At 51.0% G+C, this 17,445-nt stretch overlaps 1 protein-coding gene across 1 annotated transcript in view; it reads right to left on the minus strand.

Moving 5' to 3' along the window:
* The window catches only part of ZBTB47 (zinc finger and BTB domain containing 47), a 55,387-nt gene extending 47,991 nt beyond the window's left edge, over positions 1-7,396 (minus strand). Inside the window, exon 1 of the mRNA XM_077268019.1 lies at positions 7,164-7,396. Within this exon, the coding sequence (XP_077124134.1) occupies positions 7,164-7,166 (3 nt within the window). The 5' untranslated portion in view covers positions 7,167-7,396. The remainder of the gene's footprint in view (positions 1-7,163) is intronic.
* Positions 7,397-17,445: the final 10,049 nt, after the last annotated feature.

The raw sequence follows: 17,445 nt of genomic DNA on the forward strand, positions 1-17,445 counted from the left end.
GCATTGACCAAAATCTGCTCCAAAAGCATTGCCGAAAACCTGATCCAAAAGCATTGACGAAAACCTGATCCAAAAGCATTGACGAAAACCTGATCTGAAAAGCATCGCCGAAAACCTGATCCAAAAGCATTGACCAAAATCTGCTCCAAAAGCATTGACCAAAATCTGATCCAAAAGCATTGACAATCTGATCCAAAAACATCGCCGAAAATCTGATCCAAAAGCACTGACGAAAATCTGATCCAAAAGCCTTGGCTGCGCATCAACCTTACATCTGATTCACATGAGAAAATAAAAACGGGTCGTTTTACATCAGTGTGTCTCATCAGATTTTCACCCATTTCGTTTTTCTCATAAGCAAAAATAAAATATTCCAACAGGCGCTCCGATGGCTCACAGGGGACTCCTGAGTGTCATCCTTTTTTGATGGACCCATTCAGCTGAATGGAGATTTTGCTCTGCTAACTGGATGAAAAGAAAATTTACAAAAAAAGATTTAAAAAAAAAAAAAGACAAGTTACGTTTTCATTCTGTGAAACACAAATGTGTGAATGGGACTCAGTAGTGAAGTAGAGCTCCAAGAGTCTGATAAAATCCAAGATATTCTGGCTACGGCGGTGCTGCCACTGCTTACTTTTTTTGGACTATACACAGAAGATAACTCATAAATGAGTGGGGGTCCGACCTCAGGGGCCGGCGACGATCATCATAACAGGGAACTTTTATTCTTGTAATAATGGAGCAAAGGGCATGGGGCCGCCAGAAAAGCCGAGCACAATGCTTGGAAGCGCCATGGGGAATGAATGGAGCGCAGGCTGAGCATGCTCCTTACTAACGGGAATGTAAGTGCACCCGATCGGTATCAGACCCCCACAAATCTGAAAGTGATCACCTATCCGGTGCATTAATAATAACCCCGATCTTGGCCATTGAACCTCCTTAGATGTCACAGTGAGTGCTGACTGCGGCACCTACGGGGTTATTATAAAACCATTTTCAGTCCCATTGGTGCATCCATGAGACGATCACCTGGTGCTGATGGGTTGCACCAATGACCACAGAGCACAATAGCGAGTCCAATAAATAAATAATCCTAAAATTCCTGTGTTCTTCCCTGAACGAGGAGATCCAGAAGTGGACGTGCTCCTAAATAAAACCAATTAAAACAGATCCTGCTGCAAAATATAAGCCATCATATGGCTCTACTGACCAAACAATAAAGTAAAAGGATTAAAATGCAGCAATAAAATGGGGGAAAAAAAAGTAGAAAAACTTCAGAGCAAATAAATAAATAAAACCCACTATATAATGTATATGTAATACCGTATGTATGGTGCAGAATCAAATAAATACCCCAAAATAGAGAAACAATGGCAGAAGCAGCATCGCCAGACCCAGACGCCATCCTCAGGGGGTTAATAAAGAATGGGCCCTCTGGGATGTGGATTTTGGGATGTCGTCTGTTCACACTAGTATCACGGCTTCTGCACTTCATAGACAGCAAGGCCGCGGCAGAACAAATCCCACACTCTAATAACAGGGCATCACCAAAAATCTAAAGATTGTGATGGAAATAGAATGGTATTTTACTCTCCATTCACACACAGAGCTGCATCAAGGCACCGCTCACTCACAAAGAGGAGGCTCTGGATTAACTGCATGGAACCGCAACTGTAAGTGCTCAGTTCCTCTGCAGCGCCCCCGCAGGAGAAGCAAAGCATTACACAAATCCCACTGAGTCCAACATCTGACCATACCGTGCCCTCCCGAGCCACCCTCCCTCATCACTATGGTGCAGGAGACCCCTACATAGTCAGGGACCCCCTCTAAACATTTACAGAACCCCACTAGAATATTTTATATACTGGTTTTCTATACCAGACAACTCTTTAAATTAAAAACACAATTACACAGACACGCCCCCAACGCACCTCCAGCCTGATTTGCATACGGCTTTCATGCTAGATCTCTCACATCAGATCTCTACAGGAAAGGCGTCATTCAGATTGGGCACCTACACCACCATACCACCACCATACCACTACACCACCATACCATAATATCACTACACCACCACTACCCGACACCACCATACCACTACACCACCACCACACGACACCATACCACTACACCACCACCATACCACACTACACCACTACCATACCACTACACCACCACCATACCACTACACCACCACCATACCACTACACCACCACACACACCACACCTCCACCACTACACACAATACCACTACACCACCATACCACGACCACACCTCCACCACACCACTACACCACCACCACCATCATACCACACTACACCACTACCATACCACTACACCACCACCACACACCACCATCATACCACACTACACCACTACCATACCACCATACCATAATATCACTACACCACCACTACCCGACACCACCATACCACTACACCACCACCACCATACCACACTACACCACTACCATACCACTACACCACCACCACACACCACCATCATACCACACTACACCACTACCATACCTCCATACCATAATATCACTACACCACCACTACCCGACACCACCATACCACTACACCACCACCACCATCATACCACACTACACCACTACCATACCACTACACCACCACCACCATACCACACTACACCACTACCATACCACTACACCACCACCACACACCACCATCATACCACACTACACCACTACCATACCACCATACCATAATATCACTACACCACCACTACCCGACACCACCATACCACTACACCACCACCACACGACACCATACCACTACACCACCACCATACCACACTACACCACTACACCACCACCATACCACTACACCACCACACACACCATGACCACACCTCCACCACTAAACTACACCACCATACCACTACACACAATACCACTACACCACCATACCACGACCACACCACTACACCACCACACCATAATATCACTACACCACCACTACACGACACCACACCACTACACGACACCACCATACCACTACACCACCACCACACACCACCATCATACCACACTACACCACTACCATACCACCATACCATAATATCACTACACCACCACTACCCGACACCACCATACCACTACACCACCACCACCATACCACACTACACCACTACCATACCACTACACCACCACCACACACCACCATCATACCACACTACACCACTACCATACCTCCATACCATAATATCACTACACCACCACTACCCGACACCACCATACCACTACACCACCACCACCATCATACCACACTACACCACTACCATACCACTACACCACCACCACCATACCACACTACACCACTACCATACCACTACACCACCACCACACACCACCATCATACCACACTACACCACTACCATACCACCATACCATAATATCACTACACCACCACTACCCGACACCACCATACCACTACACCACCACCACACGACACCATACCACTACACCACCACCATACCACACTACACCACTACACCACCACCATACCACTACACCACCACACACACCATGACCACACCTCCACCACTAAACTACACCACCATACCACTACACACAATACCACTACACCACCATACCACGACCACACCACTACACCACCACACCATAATATCACTACACCACCACTACACGACACCACACCACTACACGACACCACCATACCACTACACCACCACCACACACCACCATCATACCACACTACACCACTACCATACCACCATACCATAATATCACTACACCACCACTACCCGACACCACCATACCACTACACCACCACCACCATACCACACTACACCACTACCATACCACTACACCACCACCACACACCACCATCATACCACACTACACCACTACCATACCTCCATACCATAATATCACTACACCACCACTACCCGACACCACCATACCACTACACCACCACCACCATCATACCACACTACACCACTACCATACCACTACACCACCACCACCATACCACACTACACCACTACCATACCACTACACCACCACCACACACCACCATCATACCACACTACACCACTACCATACCACCATACCATAATATCACTACACCACCACTACCCGACACCACCATACCACTACACCACCACCACACGACACCATACCACTACACCACCACCATACCACACTACACCACTACACCACCACCATACCACTACACCACCACACACACCATGACCACACCTCCACCACTAAACTACACCACCATACCACTACACACAATACCACTACACCACCATACCACGACCACACCACTACACCACCACACCATAATATCACTACACCACCACTACACGACACCACACCACTACACGACACCACCATACCACTACACCACCACCACCACTACACCACCACCATACCACAATATCACTACACCACCACTACACGACACCACCATACCACTACACCACCACCATACCACTACACCACACTACACCACCACCATACCACATCACTACACCACCACACCACCACCATACCACATCACTACACCACCACCATACCACATCACTACACCACCACATCACTACACCACACCACCACACCACTACACCACACCTCCACCACTAAACTACACCACCACCATACCACTACACACAATACCACTACACCACCATACCACGACCACACCTCCACCACCACATCACTACACCACCACCACACCACAATATCACTACACCACCACTACATGACACCACCATACCACTACACGACACCACCATACCACTACACCACTACACCACCACCATACCACTACACCACCACCACACCACTACACCACCACCACTACATGACACCACCATACCACTACATGACACCAGCATACCACTACACCACCAGCATACCACAATTAGACCACCACATCACTACACCACCATATCACTACACCACCACCACGCCACCACCATACCACTACACCACCACACCACTACACCACAATATCACTACACCACCACTACACGACACCACCATACCACTACACCACCAACATACCACAACTAGACCACCTCATCACTACACCACACGGCGAGAAAAACCTACAAAAATATATATATTTGTATTTATTTACCTTGACGTCTACAGTGAAAAAAAAAACATGATTTTTCTACAGCTTCCAATTATCAAAAATGTCTTGTTGCCAATAGCAACCAATCATATCGCAGCTTTTTTTCATTCCAGGGCAGTTTTACAGATGAAAGCCGCGCTCTGATTGGTTGCTAAAGGCAACAAAGACAATTTTGACTTGCAGTCTACAGATAAACGAGGCCTCGTTGTGAGGATTCGTCTTCCTTCTTCACCACTTTTCTGGTGTCAAAAATACGTACTTGTGTCAAATTTGGGATCTTTTTACCGCAAGAGAACTTTTCTTAAAAAAAAATAAAAAAATGTATACAACTTATTTTTATGTGAACGTTTAGAAGCATTAAATGAAGGTGTGCTATTAGAGGGGCCGCGTGTGCCAGGTCTCCATGAGAAGGCGGTACCCTTAACATGTCGCGGTCACCGGGTCTCAGGTAGTGTTGCCCATAGCAACCAATTAGCTTCCTGCTTTCAGTTCCGCAGGTTTTAGCGGAGGGACTCCTCAGAGCGGTTGCTATGGGTAACAGCGCCATTTCCTGCCGCCTTCTGTATTAGTGAACGAGGGTTAGCTGAAATATGAGGGGGCTCAGCGGTGGTCGAATGCCACCATACTGGTGAACAGCAGCTGCCAAAAACTAGACACAAGAAACGTAACCAACGGCGGCTTCCCCGACCGCCTGAAAGACATTTTTCCATGCGAGTCGATAATTTTAAGTGAAGCCCCCCGACCATTACCTGCCTGGCCTTTAGTCATATAACCGTTACAAGCAGGACAACAAGCCCCCCACAGCTCACAGGCACCCCACTAAGAGGAGACTTGTGTCCCCCACATCGTGCAGGGCTCTGTCACTCCCCCATGGCCGCGTGTAACACTGCGATCCCCCCACCATCACCTATGTGTCACCCAGAGACCCCCAATGCCGTGCACAGGACCCTAAGACTCCATATCCTGCGCATCGCCACATGGCCCCCACATTGAGCATGGTCGTCTGCCGCTCCCCCACATTGAGCATGGTCGTCTGCCGCTCCCCCACATTGAGCATGGTCGTCTGCCGCTCCCCCACATTGAGCCTGGTCGTCTGCCGCTCCCCCACATTGAGCCTGGTCGTCTGCCGCTCCCCCACATTGAGCATGGTCGTCTGCCGCTCCCCCACATTGAGCATGGTCGTCTGCCGCTCCCCCACATTGAGCATGGTCGTCTGCCGCTCCCCCACATTGAGCATGGTCGTCTGCCGCTCCCCCACATTGAGCATGGTCGTCTGCCGCTCCCCCACATTGAGCATGGTCGTCTGCCGCTCCCCCACATTGAGCATGGTCGTCTGCCGCTCCCCCACATTGAGCATGGTCGTCTGCCGCTCCCCCACATTGAGCATGGTCGTCTGCCGCTCCCCCACATTGAGCATGGTCGTCTGCCGCTCCCCCACATTGTCCAAGTCTCCACACAATCCCCTTGTATTGTGGAAATTGTTCCGGCACCCCCATATCCTATGGTTACACTGAGCCCCCAGTATCCTGCATATTACCCAGCATCCCCTCATATCCCACCGGCCGTGCGCCTTCACAACACCGGTCTCCTAATCAAAATGCCCAAATGTTTAGTACACTGTGCGACCCTCATCATCATCATCCTCATCACTCTGCACCCTTTATCATCATTATGCTACACAATTCCTTTCATAATCATCACTGGTCATCACCATCCTGCACCCATCATTCTCCCCATGACCTTGCACCCTTCATCATCATCATCATCATAACCCTGCACACTTAATCACCCTAACCATCACCCTGCACCATCATCATCAATCTGCACCTCTCATCATCACAATCATCATCACCCTGCACCCTTCATCATCCTGATCACCTTTCATCCTCCTCACCCTGCACCCCTCACCCTTCTCCTCCTCCCGGCCGTGCTGTGCTCCGGGTCAGTCCCGCCGCCGCCGCCGCTGACACAGGAGGCGGCGCTCTCCCCGGCGCAGGCCGCACACAGTGCAGGCTGCAGGGCTCACCTACCATTTTGCAGTGTAGTGGCGCACAGAGGGTGGGAATGTCGCTGCTGCTCGGGGGGCTCCGTCTGCCGCCCCCCTGCTCTGCTGCTCCGGCCTCTTATTGTCCTACATGCTCTACCGCCGCCGCCGCTCCGCATCCTCCGCCTGCGCCATGTTACATTCCGGCTCTGCTGTGGAGGGGGGCTGCCCGGGGCTCACACGCCATTGGCCAATGTGCATCACGTGACAAGGAGCGCTGGCCAGCCCCCCTCCCCTGTGCATTAAAGAGACAATGTAAGGGGGAGGGGCGATCAGCGGAGACCGAGGAGTGACAGGAGGAGAGAAGGAGGAGAGTGACAGGAGGAGAGAAGGAGGGGAGTGACAGGAGGAGAGAAGGAGGAGAGGACTGAGGAGACTGACAGGAGGACAGAAGGAGGGGAGGACTGAGGAGAGTGACAGGAGGAGAGAAGGAGGAGAGGACTGAGGAGACTGACAGGAGGACAGAAGGAGGGGAGGACTGAGGAGAGTGACAGGAGGAGAGAAGGAGGAGAGGACTGAGGAGACTGACAGGAGGAGAGAAGGAGGAGAGGACTGAAGAGAGTGACAGGAGGAGAGAAGGAGGAGAGTGACAGGAGGAGAGAAGGAGGAGAATGACAGGAGAGTGACAGGAGGAGAGAAGGAGGAGAGTGACAGGAGGAGAGAAGGAGGGGAGGACTGAGGAGAGTGACAGGAGGAGAGAAGGAGGAGAGTGACAGGAGGAGAGAAGGAGGAGAGTGACAGGAGGAGAGAAGGAGGAGAGTGACAGGAGAGTGACAGGAGGAGAGAAGGAGGGGAGGACTGAGGAGAGTGACAGGAGGAGAGAAGGAGGAGAGTGACAGGAGGAGAGAAGGAGGAGAGGACTGAGGAGACTGACAGGAGGAGAGAAAGAGGGGAGGACTGAGGAGAGTGACAGGAGGAGAGAAGGAGGAGAGGACTGAAGAGAGTGACAGGAGGAGAGAAGGAGGAGAGTGACAGGAGGAGAGAAGGAGGAGAGTGACAGGAGAGTGACAGGAGGAGAGAAGGAGGAGAGTGACAGGAGGAGAGAAGGAGGGGAGGACTGAGGAGAGTGACAGGAGGAGAGAAGGAGGAGAGTGACAGGAGGAGAGAAGGAGGAGAGTGACAGGAGGAGAGAAGGAGGAGAGTGACAGGAGAGTGACAGGAGGAGAGTGACAGGAGGAGAGAAGGAGGAGAGTGACAGGAGGAAAGAAGGAGGAGAGGACTGAGGAGAGTGACAGGAGGAGAGAAGGAGGAGAGTGACAGGAGGAGAGAAGGAGGAGAGTGACAGGAGGAGAGAAGGAGGAGAGTGACAGGAGGAGAGAAGGAGGAGAGTGACAGGAGAGTGACAGGAGGAGAGTGACAGGAGGAGAGAAGGAGGAGAGTGACAGGAGGAGAGAAGGAGGAGAGGACTGAGGAGAGTGACAGGAGGAGAGAAGGAGGGGAGGACTGAGGAGAGTGACAGGAGGAGAGAAAGAGGGGAGGACTGAGGAGAGAAGGAGGAGAGTGACAGGAGGAGAGAAGGAGGAGAGTGACAGGAGGAGAGGAGGAGAGGACTGAGGAGAGTGACAGGAGGAGAGAAGGAGGGGAGGACTGAGGAGAGTGACAGGAGGAGAGAAAGAGGGGAGGACTGAGGAGAGTGACAGGAGGAGAGAAGGAGGAGAGTGACAGGAGGAGAGAAGGAGGAGAGTGACAGGAGGAGAGGAGGAGAGGACTGAGGAGAGTGACAGGAGGAGAGAAGGAGGAGAGTGACAGGAGGAAAGAAGGAGGGGAGGACTGAGGAGAGTGACAGGAGGAGAGAAGGAGGAGAGGACTGAAGAGAGTGACAGGAGGAGAGAAGGAGGAGAGTGACAGGAGGAGAGAAGGAGGAGAATGACAGGAGAGTGACAGGAGGAGAGAAGGAGGAGAGTGACAGGAGGAGAGAAGGAGGGGAGGACTGAGGAGAGTGACAGGAGGAGAGAAGGAGGAGAGTGACAGGAGGAGAGAAGGAGGAGAGTGACAGGAGGAGAGAAGGAGGAGAGTGACAGGAGAGTGACAGGAGGAGAGAAGGAGGGGAGGACTGAGGAGAGTGACAGGAGGAGAGAAGGAGGAGAGTGACAGGAGGAGAGAAGGAGGAGAGGACTGAGGAGACTGACAGGAGGAGAGAAAGAGGGGAGGACTGAGGAGAGTGACAGGAGGAGAGAAGGAGGAGAGGACTGAAGAGAGTGACAGGAGGAGAGAAGGAGGAGAGTGACAGGAGGAGAGAAGGAGGAGAGTGACAGGAGAGTGACAGGAGGAGAGAAGGAGGAGAGTGACAGGAGGAGAGAAGGAGGGGAGGACTGAGGAGAGTGACAGGAGGAGAGAAGGAGGAGAGTGACAGGAGGAGAGAAGGAGGAGAGTGACAGGAGGAGAGAAGGAGGAGAGTGACAGGAGAGTGACAGGAGGAGAGTGACAGGAGGAGAGAAGGCGGAGAGTGACAGGAGGAAAGAAGGAGGAGAGGACTGAGGAGAGTGACAGGAGGAGAGAAGGAGGAGAGTGACAGGAGGAGAGAAGGAGGAGAGTGACAGGAGGAGAGAAGGAGGAGAGTGACAGGAGGAGAGAAGGAGGAGAGTGACAGGAGAGTGACAGGAGGAGAGTGACAGGAGGAGAGAAGGAGGAGAGTGACAGGAGGAGAGAAGGAGGAGAGGACTGAGGAGAGTGACAGGAGGAGAGAAGGAGGGGAGGACTGAGGAGAGTGACAGGAGGAGAGAAAGAGGGGAGGACTGAGGAGAGAAGGAGGAGAGTGACAGGAGGAGAGAAGGAGGAGAGTGACAGGAGGAGAGGAGGAGAGGACTGAGGAGAGTGACAGGAGGAGAGAAGGAGGGGAGGACTGAGGAGAGTGACAGGAGGAGAGAAAGAGGGGAGGACTGAGGAGAGTGACAGGAGGAGAGAAGGAGGAGAGTGACAGGAGGAGAGAAGGAGGAGAGTGACAGGAGGAGAGGAGGAGAGGACTGAGGAGAGTGACAGGAGGAAAGAAGGAGGGGAGGACTGAGGAGAGTGACAGGAGGAGAGAAAGAGGGGAGGACTGAGGAGAGTGACAGGAGGAGAGAAGGAGGAGAGTGACAGGAGGAGAGAAGGAGGAGAGTGACAGGAGGAGAGAAGGAGGAGAGGACTGGGGAGAGTGACAGGAGGAGAGAAGGAGGAGAGGACTGAGGAGAGTGACAGGAGGAGAGAAGGAGGAGAGTGACAGGAGGAGAGAAGGAGGGGAGGACTGAGGAGACTGACAGGAGGAGAGAAGGAGGAGAGTGACAGGAGGAGAGAAGGAGGAGAGTGACAGGAGGAGAGAAGGAGGATAGGACTGAGGAGAGTGACAGGAGGAGAGAAGGAGGAGAGGACTGAGGAGAGTGACAGGAGGAGAGAAGGAGGAGAGTGACAGGAGGAGAGAAGGAGGGGAGGACTGAGGAGACTGACAGGAGGAGAGAAGGAGGAGAGTGACAGGAGGAGAGAAGGAGGAGAGTGACAGGAGGAGAGAAGGAGGAGAGGACTGAGGAGACTGACAGGAGGACAGAAGGAGGGGAGGACTGAGGAGAGAAGGAGGAGAGGACTGAGGACACTGACAGGAGGAGAGAAAGAGGGGAGGACTGAGGAGACTGACAGGAGGAGAGAAGGGGAGGACTGAGGAGACTGACAGGAGGAGAGAAGGAGGGAAGGACTGAGGAGACTGACAGGAGGAGAGAAGGAGGAGAGTGACAGGAGGAGAGAAGGAGGAGAGTGACAGGAGGAGAGAAAGAGGGGAGGACTGAGGAGAGTGACAGGAGGAGAGAAGGAGGGGAGGACTGAGGACACTGACAGGAGGAGAGAAGGAGGAGAGGACTGAGGAGACTGACAGGAGGAGAGAAGGAGGGGAGGACTGAGGAGACTGACAGGAGGAGAAAAGGAGGGAGGACTGAGGAGACTGACAGGAGGAGAGAAGGAGGGAGGACTAAGGAGACTGACAGGAGGAGAGAAGGAGGGGAGGACTGTGTAGATGTGGAGAGGAGACTGACAGGAGAGAAATAGGAGAGTGACAGGAGAGAAGGAGGGGAGGACTGAGGAGACTGACAGGAGGAGAGAAGGAGGGGAGGATGGGAGGACTGAGGAGAGTGACAGGAGAGTGACAGAAGGAGGGGAGGACTGGGGAGACTGACAGGAGGAGAGAAGGAGGGGGGAAAGAGGAGAGTGACAGGAGGAGACGGTCAGTTCTGCCTCCTGCTCACTTCTGAACACGGCTACAAGAGAAAGAAGCATTTTATGGATCCTGGCCACGGTCTTGGGCCATGTTTACACAAGCACATTTTTTGTCCATGTGCTGTCAGTACAGAATACGGAGTCAACACGGACAGTACACTGGCAGCATGCAGACAGTACGCGGACAGCACACAGACAGCACACGGACAACGCAGACAGCAAACAGTACGCAGACAGCACATAGATAGTACGCGGACAGCACACAGACAGTATGCAGACAGGACACATACGCAGACAGCAAATAGTACGCGAACAGCACACAGACAGGACGCGAACAGCACGCGGACAGCACATGGACAGCAGACAGTACGCAGACAGCACACAGACAGCACGCAGACAGCAAACAGTACACAGACAGCAAACAAACAGTACACATACACAGACAGCACACATACACAGACAGGCAGTACACATACACAGACAGCACACAGACAGTACGCAGACAGCAGACAGTACACATACGCAGACAGCACACAGGCAGTACACAGACAGCACACAGCACACAGGCAGTACACAGACAGCACACAGCACGCAGACAGCAAACAGACAGTATGCAGACAGTACACAAACGCAGACAGCACATAGACAGTACGCAGACAGTACACATACGCAGACAGCGAACAGGCAGTACACATACACAGACAGCACACAGACAGCAAACAGACAGTATGCAGACAGCACACACAGTACGCAGACAGCACACAGGCAGCAAACAGACAGTATGCAGACAGCACACATACGCCGACAGCACAGACAGTATGCAGACAGCACGCTTACAGTACACATACGCAGATAGCACACAGGCAGTACACATACACAGCACACAGACAGTACGCAGACAGCACACAGACAGCAAACAGACAGTATGCAGACAGCACACAGACAGAACGCAGACAGCACACAGGCAGCAAACAGACAGTATGCAGATAGCACACAGACAGTACGCAGACAGCACGCGGACAGCACACAGACAGCAAACAGTACACAGACAACAGACAGACAGTATGCAGACATCACACATACAGCAGAGACAACGCAGACAGCACACGGACAGCACTCAGACAGTACGCAAACAGCACGCAGACAACACACAGACCGTACACAGACAGCACACAGACCATATGCAGACAGCACACAGTAATCAGACAGCACGCAGACAACACAAGGACAACACACAGACAACACAAGGACAGCACACAGACAACACACGGACAGCACTCAGACAGTATGCAGACAGCACACAGACCATACACAGACAGCACACAGTAATCAGACAGCACGCAGACAACACACAGACAGCAAACAGTACACAGACAACACACAGACAGTATGCAGACATCACACATACAGCAGAAACAACGCAGACAGCACACGGACAGCACTCAGACAGTACGCAAACAGCACGCAGACAACACACAGACCGTACACAGACAGCACACAGACCATACACAGACAGCACACAGTAATCAGACAGCACGCAGACAACACAAGGACAGCACGCAGACAACACAAGGACAGCACGCTAACAGTACGCAGTGTGAGGCAGTGACAGGTGTTATATGCGAGGGTCGCTATGTGTTCCCCAGGACGCGCATAGAAATGTATTAAGACCGCTGGCGTGCATTGCAGTCACAGCTATAGCTGTGGTTGCAATGCAAAATAAAAGTAAGTTTGGTCTTGGGCAAGCTATTTACCCAAGGCAGATTTAAGAAAAGGTGGCATGGGCTCTTATTTTTGGAGCGAACTACAGGATGGTAGTGGGGCAGGACTGGGTGTGTCAGTGTTTGCAAGTGGCAGAGCAGGTGGCTCTGCAGCATCCAGCCTGTGTGAGGTAACACAGAGCCAAGAACAGCAAACGCCCTCAGTAACCGGTCTCGGGTACAGACTGTTGTGACGTCCTGGCTGTGAATCGGAGGATACCGTGTGCTGTTCATTTTGTGAGTTGTTTGGACATTAAATATGTTTGCTGTGAACTTTCCTGGGTCACTGCCTGTCTGTCACACTGCACCAACCCCGCTGAACTACATATGGTTAGAGAATGCGGGCAGTGTGAACTGAGGCATACCCAAAGCGTGCTGCATGTTGGTTATTAGTCCTGCAACGCTACAGCTCAAGCCTGCCGACAAGATGGTGGAGTGTTATGCTCTGGTGGCCTAAGAGCAGCATGAGACGTACTCTGGAGAAGGTGGTACCTTCCTGAAAGGCAGAAACAGCCGCAGAGGACCAATTCGTCACATCAGCGCCTTTCTTCGTCAAATCGGTCAGGGGTTTAACCACACTGGAGAAGTTGGCAATGAAACGGCGATAAAAATTAGCAAAGCCCAAAAATTTCTGAAGGCTCTTCACGGATGTGGGCTGGATCCAATCATGAATGGCCTGAACCTTAACCGGATCCATTTCTATAGATGAGGGAGAAAAAATGAAGCCCAAAAAAGAAATCTTCTGTACTCCAAAGAGGCACTTAGACCCCTTCACAAACAAGGCATTATCACAAAGGATCTGAAATACCATCCTGACTTGTTTCACATGAGACTCCCAATCATTGGAAAAAATCTAAATATCATCCAAATATACAATCATGAATTTATCAAGATAATTCCGAAATATATCATGCATGAAGGACTGAAACACAGATGAAGCATTAGAGTCCGAATGGCATCACAAGGTATTCAAAATGGCCTTCGGGTGTATTAAACGCAGTTTTCCATTCGTCACCCTGCTTAATACGAACAAGATTGTACGCCCCCCGAAGGTCAATCTTAGTAAACCAACTAGCCCCCTTAATCCTAGCAAACAAATCAGAAAGCAAAGGCAAAGGGTATTGGAATTTGACCGTGATCTTATTCAAGAGGCGATAATCAATACAAGGTCTCAAGGAGCCATCTTTTTTGGCAACAAAAAAAAACCTGCTCCCAATGGTGAAGAAGATGGCCGAATATGCCCCTTCTCCAAGGACTCCTTAACATAGCTCCGCATGGCGGTATGTTCTGGCACAGAAAGGTTGAAAAGTCGGCCCTTAGGGAACTTACAGCCTGGAATCAAGTCAATAGCACAATCACAGTCCCTATGCGGTGGAAGGGAACTGGGCTTGGGCTCATCGAATACATCCTGGAAATCTGACAAAAACTCAGGAATTTCAGAAGAGGGGGAGGAGGCTATTGACATCAAAGGAACGTCACCATGAACCCCCTGACAACCCCAACTAGTCACAGACATAGATTTCCAATCTAATACCGGATTATGCACCTGTAACCATGGGAACCCCAGCACAATAGCATCATGCAAATTATGCAACACCAGAAAACGACAATCTTCCTGATGGGCTGGCGCCATGCACATGGTCAGCTGTGTCCAAAACTGAGGTTTATTTTTAGCCAACGGTGTAGCATCAATGCCCCTCAAAGGAATAGGACTCTGCAAAGGCTGCAAGGGGAAACCACAACATCTGGCAAATTCTAAGTCCATTAAGTTTAGAGCGGCGCCTGAATCCACAAATGCCATGACAGAAAATGACGATAATGAGCAGATCAGGGTCACAGATAACAGAAATTTAGGTTGTACAGTACTGATGGTAACAGAACTAGCGATTCTCTTGGTACGCTTAGGGCAATCAGAAATAACATGAGCAGAATCGCCGCAGTAAAAACACAACCCATTCTGACGTCTGAATCCTTGTCGTTCAGCTCTAGACACAATCCTATCACACTGCATAGGCTCAGGACTCCGCTCGGAAGACAATGCCATAGTGTGCACAACTCTGCGCTCACGCAAGCGCCGATCAATCTGAATGGCCAGAGACATAGAATCACTCAGACCAGCAGGCGTGGGGAACCCCACCATAACATCTTTAACGGATTCAGAAAGACCCTTTCTGAAGATTGCCACCAAGGCATCCTCATTCCATTTAGTCAGTACAGACCATTTTCTAAACTTCTGGCAATATGATTCTGCCGCTTCTTGACCCTGACACAGGGCCAACAAGGTCTTCTCAGCATGATCCACTGAATTAGGTTCATCATACAATAACCCAAGCACCTGGAAAAAGGTGTCTACATTAAGCAACGCCAGATTCCCAGGTTCCAGGGCAAATGCCCAATCCTGGGGGTCACCACGCAGCAGAGATATAACAATTTTAACCTGCTGGCTGGGATCACCAGAGGAACGGGGTTTCAGAGCAAAAAACAGTTTACAGTTATTTTTAAAGCTCAGAAATTTGGACCTATTCCCGAAAAACAAATCAGGAGTTGGAATTCTAGGCTCTAAAACCGGAGTCTGAACAATATAATCGGAAATACCCTGTACTCTAGCAGCAAGTTGATCCACACGAGAAGCCAATCCCTGAACATCCATACCAGCGCTGAACTCCTGAGACACCCAGAGGTAAAGAGGGAAGAAAAAAAAACACAACAGACTACAGAAAAAAAAATGGCTCAGCACTTTCCTTCCCTTCTTCTGAGATGCGGTTAACTCATTGTGGGCCAGTTGTACTGTTATGCTCTGGTGGCCTAAGAGCAGCATGAGACGCACTCTGGAGAAGGTGGTATCTATACTGACCGCAGACCCTGAACCTAACACCGCAACTAGAAGTAGCCGTGGAATGTACCTAGCGCTCCCTGGACATCTCGACACAGCCGGAGGACCAAATTACCCCTAGAGATAGAAAAGGGAAAACTATCTTGCCTCAGAGAAAATTCCCAAAGGATAGCCAGCCCCCCACAAATATTGACTGTGAGAGGAGAGGGAAAAAACATACACAGACTGAAATCAGAATTTAGCAAAGGAGGCCACTTCTAGCTAAATAGAAAGGATAGGACAGAGTACTATGCGGTCAGTATTAAAACACTAGAAAATATCCACCACAGAAAATACAAAATCTCCACATCTAACTAAAGACGTGGAGGGTATATCTGCATCTCCAGAGATACCAGCTTGGCTAAACAAATCATAATACAGACCAAGCTGGACAAGACAAAAAAAACATGGAAAAGAACTGAACAATAAGGCCACAGCATGTGGACAGCAAAAAATCAAGGCCAGAACTTATCTTTGTTGAAAAGAACTGCAAAGCAGGAGAGACCAGGCAGAGATGTGAATCCTCCAGGAACAATGGACAACTGGCACTGACTAAAGGGTGAAGCAAGACTAAATAGCCCAGTCAGGATTGCAAAAAGTGAACACACCTGACAAATGCTGCGACTCAGAGACAGCAGCGCTACCACTTACAACCACCGGAGGGAGCCCAAGAGCAGAATTCACAACAGTGGAGCATTTGAAGCAGTTGGTCCTCATGCAGCAGCAGCTGCAGTTTCAGCGGCAACAAGAGCAACGGCAGCAGGAATATCAGCAACTGCAGCAGACAAATAGCCTGTTGACGCAGCAGATCGCGGCTATGCGAGAGGCGGCCCCACCAGCGACCTCAATCCATATGGAGGCCTGGTACAAAGTCCGGTCAGCGCTGAGGAAGATGAGTCCTGAGGACGACATGGAGGCCTTCCTCACCATCTTCGAGCGCACTGCAGAGAGGGAGAGCTTGGCGTTTTCCCAGTCGGCTGAAGTGTTGGCCCTGTTCCTGGTGGGCAATGCCCAGAAAGTCTGCTTGTGTAAGGGAGAAGACCAGGCTGTGGGTGCTGACAGGGTCCGGAACTGCTGGGGCCGAGCTTGTTGCAGGGGGAAGAAAATTGAGGACAGAGGAGACTCATGACCTGCAGACGGGGGCGTGGTGATCCAGAGTAAGTTAAGGGACTTTACGCGGGAAGAGAGCAGGTTCCCGCCAGAGAAAGGCAAGAGTGCAGACCTGCGTCACGCTGCGTGTAGCGTTAGGCCACACAGCAGCGAAAGAGGACAAGTGCAGGAAGGACCGGGAACCATCGCCGGGTGCGCAGGGCAGAGCATTACCAGTGGGAGATTGTTGTGTGAAACTCCTGTCTGCAGAGCACGCCAAGCAGGAGATTGTTGTGCGTGATTCCTGTCTGCAGAGCACACCGAGCGGGAGATTGTTGTGTGAGAATCCTGTCTGCAGAGCACACTGA

This window comes from Ranitomeya variabilis, chromosome 6, assembly GCF_051348905.1.
Source record: "Ranitomeya variabilis isolate aRanVar5 chromosome 6, aRanVar5.hap1, whole genome shotgun sequence".
Lineage (NCBI taxonomy): Eukaryota > Metazoa > Chordata > Amphibia > Anura > Dendrobatidae > Ranitomeya > Ranitomeya variabilis.